Genomic DNA, 4,813 nt, shown 5'->3' with positions numbered 1-4,813 from the left:
ATTAGTCAGACAAACAAAGACAAAGAAAGCAAAAAATTCATTATTAATAGATTTTAAATAAACAGAAGCAATTGATTTGAAGACAAGATGGGGGGGTCCTCAAAATTTTAGCCTAAAGGATCACCCCCTCTACATAAATAATACTTCGTAACTCCCTCGAGATGGGGTGTTACTCGTATTATTAAGCGGGCACAGACTTTCATCTCCTGCTACCCGATTACTATCTTTAAGTTGTTACCTAAGGCGTACTAATTGATTCTAAGTTGTACCTTATGTGTGCACTACCCGTCCCATGCTTATGGTCTAGGAGGCGTTTGGACCTCTATTTTGGGTGGTTCTAGGCTTAACTTAGGTTGCTCAAAATGAGAAAACTGGGAGACATACAAATCAAGTTGGACTTCACGTAAAACCAATTAAGGGCTCAAGTTAGTCTCTAAACTTAGACAACAAATGCACGCAAACAAATTAGGCGTTTGACAGTTTCAGAATTGAGACGAGTTAAAGTCATTAAGCCCAATAGACTTGGTTTCTATGTGACCTTGGAATTCAAACATGCAGGCAGTTTCATATGTAAGGTGCAATTTTAGATACAACTTCTGAGCGACTACACAATTGCCTACTGATTGCAGGTTATAGGCGATTAAACCTATAGACATGCTATCCAGGTGATTAGGCAGTAGTTAGTAGTGATAACCATGGAAAACACTCAAAATTACTCAGTTTAATCCTATAGGCATGCTTTCCAATAGTGGCAACGAAACATTGTTTAAAATTCAATATTAACACTTAAAAGCGAGTGGGAGTATACGATAGGCAGGATTTCTACAATTAGCGATTGAAACTGGTTTCAGCTCCTATAGGCATGTCTCCTAAGTGAGTAATTATAACAACAGCACATTAACCAATTAAAACCCTATAGGCATGATTTCAAAGCAGATTTGTAGAACATAAGCTAACATGACCCTATGGTCATAGTGTCTAATGGATATGCTGTAATGCAAATTCAACATTGGTCACTTTATTTCCTATAGGCATGATTCTAACAAACATGTAGAAGCAGAATATGTTAAACGAATTAAACACCTATTGGCAGGTTATCAAACACACACATAGCAGAACATGTTCGAGCAAATTAAACACCTATAGGCACGATTTCTACCCGTTTCATGCAAATATTAAAATAAACTCAGTTTTCCGATTTTACTAACACCCCAATTGTTGTTACAACATTATTACAAACCCAATGAGTGAAATAAATTACAGAATTACAAAATAGCTATAGTGGGCCTAAGGCAGGCCCAAAGTATACCCGGCCAGGCCAGGCCTTCAATCTCAGGTCCACATAGTTTCACAACAGCCCAGAAAATAATCTTCATAGCCAAAATCCAGTAGCCAGAGCTAATCAACAACCATTTACACGAACCAACTGGTTTATCCTATAGGTGAAAAAGGGTGCAAAGTTGAGCAATTAGGAAAATAGGCAAAGAACCTTGGACCCTAGTGCGTCCGAGTTCCCAATGGCTTCAAGAACCCAAGGCAGTGCTCACACTAGGGATGTTGACAGAGGAGACTTAGGAGGAAGGGCTTTGGCTTTCAGCCAGCCCCAGAATTAAACTCATGATAGGAAACACCCAGTAAAGTAATAGGTTTGGAAAAGCATTTGCAAACTTATAAGATAATCACATAATGAACATGAACTAACATATTGGGTAGGGTAACATATGACAAGAGACAAGAAATCTAGGATTGCAAAGTTATCGAGCAAGGGCATTAGGCTAATAAAACCAAGTAATGCAACCAATTTAGAACTTAAAGGATCAGATTATACCAAATTCAGGATTAAACAGTATAATACAAACAGGATCAGATATCATAGAGAGCATTAGTCAAAGAAGATTAGTTTTAAAGAGATCACAAGTTATTAAAGGTACAGATTGGTCGTGGCAAGGACACATAGAGTAGCAAGAATAGTCATATGAGCATACAACATTTAGAGTAACAACAACAACAACAACAACAACAACCTAGTATATTCCCACAGGTGGTGTCTGGGGAGGGTAATATGTACGCAGACCTTACCCCTACCCCGAGGGGCAGAGAGGCTGTTTCCAGGAGACCCTCGGCTCAAGAAAGAAACAAGTGGCAGAAACAAGTGACGATATATTAGTACTAGTAATAGACTCAAAAAAATAACATAAAATAGAAAACATAACCTGAAATAACATAAAATAACAAATAACAACAATATAAGGAATATAGGAAATACGAGAAAGAGGAAAGTATACTAATATCCATAATATAAAGCCCTGCATCAATAGCTGATCAGTAGCATCCTAAGCCTAACTCCTAACTGTCTAGTCTCACTCTAGCGCGCTGTAGAAATATTCCCAACTTCCCCTAACCTACAACCTTAATGCTCGACCTCCACAATCCCCTGTCAAGGGCCATGTCCTCAGTAATCCTAAGTCGCGTCATGTCCTGCCTGATCACCTCGCCCCAATACTTCTTAGGTCTCCCTCTACCTCTCCTTGAGGCCACCACCGCCAGTCGCTCACAACTTCTCACCGGTGCATCAGTGCTCCTCCTCTGAACGTGCCCGAACCATCTGAGTCTTGCTTCCCGCATCTTGTCCTCCGTGGGCGCCACGCCCACCCTCTCTCGAATAACTTCATTCCTAATCTTATCCATCCTTGTATGCCCACACATCCACCTCAACATCCTCATCTCCGCAACTCGTATCTTCTGGATGTGTGAGTTCTTAACCGGCCAACACTCGGTCCCATACAACATGGCCGTTCTAACCACTGCTCTATAAAATATACCTTTTAGTAACGGTGGCACTTTCTTGTCACACAGGACTCTCGTTGCTAACCTCCACTTCATCCACCCCACCCCTATACGGTGTGTGACATCCTCGTCGATTTCCCCGGTCCCCTGAATAACTGACCCAAGGTACATGAAACTACCCCTCTGAGGGATGACTTGGGAGTCAAGCCTCACTTCCACTCCCGCGTCCGTCGGCTCGGGCCCAAATTTGCACTCGAGATATTCCGTCTTCGTCCTGCTCAACCTGAAACCTTTAGACTCAAGGGCCTGTCTCCAAACCTCTAGTCTCTCGTTGACGCCGCGTCTTGTCTCGTCAATTAGGACTATATCATCAGCAAATAGCATACACCATGGCACCTCCCCTTGAATATTATGCGTAATGTCATCCATCACCAGGGCAAATAGGAAAGGGCTGAACGCAGACCCTTGGTGCAACCCCGTAACAACCGAAAAATGCTCGGAGTCGCCTCCTACTGTCCTAACCCGGGTCTTAGCTCCATCATACGTCTTTAATCACCCTAATGTAGGCACCCGGGACCCCTTTAACCTCTAAGCATCTCCATAAGACCTCCCTAGGAACCCTGTCGTACGCTTTCTCTAGATCGATAAACACCATGTAGAGATCCTTCTTCTTATCCCTGTATTGTTCCACCATCCTCCTAATAAGGTGGATAGCTTCTGTGGTAGATCGCCCTGGCATGAAGCCGAACTGGTTGTCTGAAATAGACACCGTCCTTCGCACTCTCATTTCTACCACTCTTTCCCAGACTTTTATGGTATGACTCAGTAGTTTGATACCCCTATAGTTGTTACAGCTCTGGATATCGCCTTTGTTCTTATACAACGGAACCATTTTACTCCACCTCCACTCTTCAGGCATCCTATTAGTCTTGAATATAACATTAAACAACCAAGTAAGCCATTCCAAGCCTGCTCTGCCCACACACCTCCAAAGTTCAACCGAAATTTCGTCTGGCCCGGTAGCTCTGCCCCTCCTCATCTTACGCGTTGCCTCCATGACCTCATCGACCTCAATGTCTATACAATCACTTATCTCACGTAGTCTATCGGCATTTCGCAAATCACCTAGTACAATATCATGATCCCCTTCTCCATTCAGAAGTTTATGAAAGTAGGTCTGCCATCTCCACTTAATCTGGTCATCCCCCATCAAAATTTTTCCGTCATCATCTTTTATGCACCTGACTTGGTCTAGATACCGAGCCGTCCTCTCTCTCACCTTAGCGAGTCGGAATAGCTTCTTCTCCCCACCTTTGTTCCCTAGTTCCTCATACAGACAAGCAAACGTTGCCTTCTTAGCATCCGTAACTGCCATCTTCGCCTCCCTCCTAGCAACCTTACATCTCTCAATGTTCGCTCTCTTCTCCTCCTCGCCAGTGCTCCAAATAACCGCAGGTAAGCCGCCTTCTTCGCTTCCACATTACCTTGGACAACTGCATTCCACCACCAGTCTCCTTCGTGGCTACCGGTGCATCCCGAAGATATCCCTAACACCTCTCTTGCCGCGTTCCTTACACATTCTGTCGTCGTCGACCACATAGTGTTTGCATCCCCACTACTTCTCCAAGCTCCCATTACCGATAACCTTCCTACCAACTCCTGAGCTTTATCCTCAGTCAAGGCGCCCCACCTAATCCTCGGGCAGCCTCGTACTGACCTCTTCTTCTTCCTTATCATAATACCAATGTCCATCACCAAAAGCCTATGTTGCATCGCAAAGGCATACAACATTTAGAGTAAAGGTCTTAAACAAGTTGGGGCAAGCTAATGACATCAATTAACCGCTGGAAGTTCATAATTAGGCAGAGAAACATCTATTAGCCCATGTAATCAGAACAACACTAAACTGAGCATGCTTTATTCTGTCTAAATTGACTAAGTTAAGTACAAAGACATTATTAAGCTAGCAAGTATAGGCAGAAATAAACAGGAAAAGAGTCAGGAGAACATATTAGATCATGCTATT

At 43.0% G+C, this 4,813-nt stretch overlaps 1 protein-coding gene across 1 annotated transcript; it reads right to left on the bottom strand.

The window, feature by feature from the left end:
- Positions 1–1,265: 1,265 nt before the first annotated feature.
- On the bottom strand, positions 1,266–4,162 carry LOC109205933. Its single transcript, XM_019368702.1, has 3 exons — positions 3,640–4,162; positions 3,106–3,188; positions 1,266–1,436 (listed from the first exon to the last, which is right to left on the bottom strand). Exons 1-3 carry the CDS (start codon positions 4,160–4,162, stop codon positions 1,266–1,268), a joined length of 777 nt encoding a protein of 258 aa, XP_019224247.1.
- Between the last annotated feature and the right edge of the window lie 651 nt (positions 4,163–4,813).

Source organism: Nicotiana attenuata, unplaced genomic scaffold, assembly GCF_001879085.1.
Source record: "Nicotiana attenuata strain UT unplaced genomic scaffold, NIATTr2, whole genome shotgun sequence".
Lineage (NCBI taxonomy): Eukaryota > Viridiplantae > Streptophyta > Magnoliopsida > Solanales > Solanaceae > Nicotiana > Nicotiana attenuata.
This window is presented reverse-complemented; position numbering and strand designations above follow the sequence as displayed.

Excerpts from the sequence above, each read along its gene's own strand:
- LOC109205933 (XM_019368702.1), bottom strand. The coding sequence starts at position 4,162 with ATGGCAGTTACGGATGCTAAGAAGGCAACGTTTGCTTGTCTGTATGAG. Across the intron at positions 3,189-3,639 it reads CAAAGGCGATATCCAGAGCT|GGGAGGTGCCATGGTGTATG; the intron begins GTAACAACTATA and ends ATAATATTCAAG. Across the intron at positions 1,437-3,105 it reads GCGTCAACGAGAGACTAGAG|GATAAACCAGTTGGTTCGTG; the intron begins GTTTGGAGACAG and ends TTTCACCTATAG.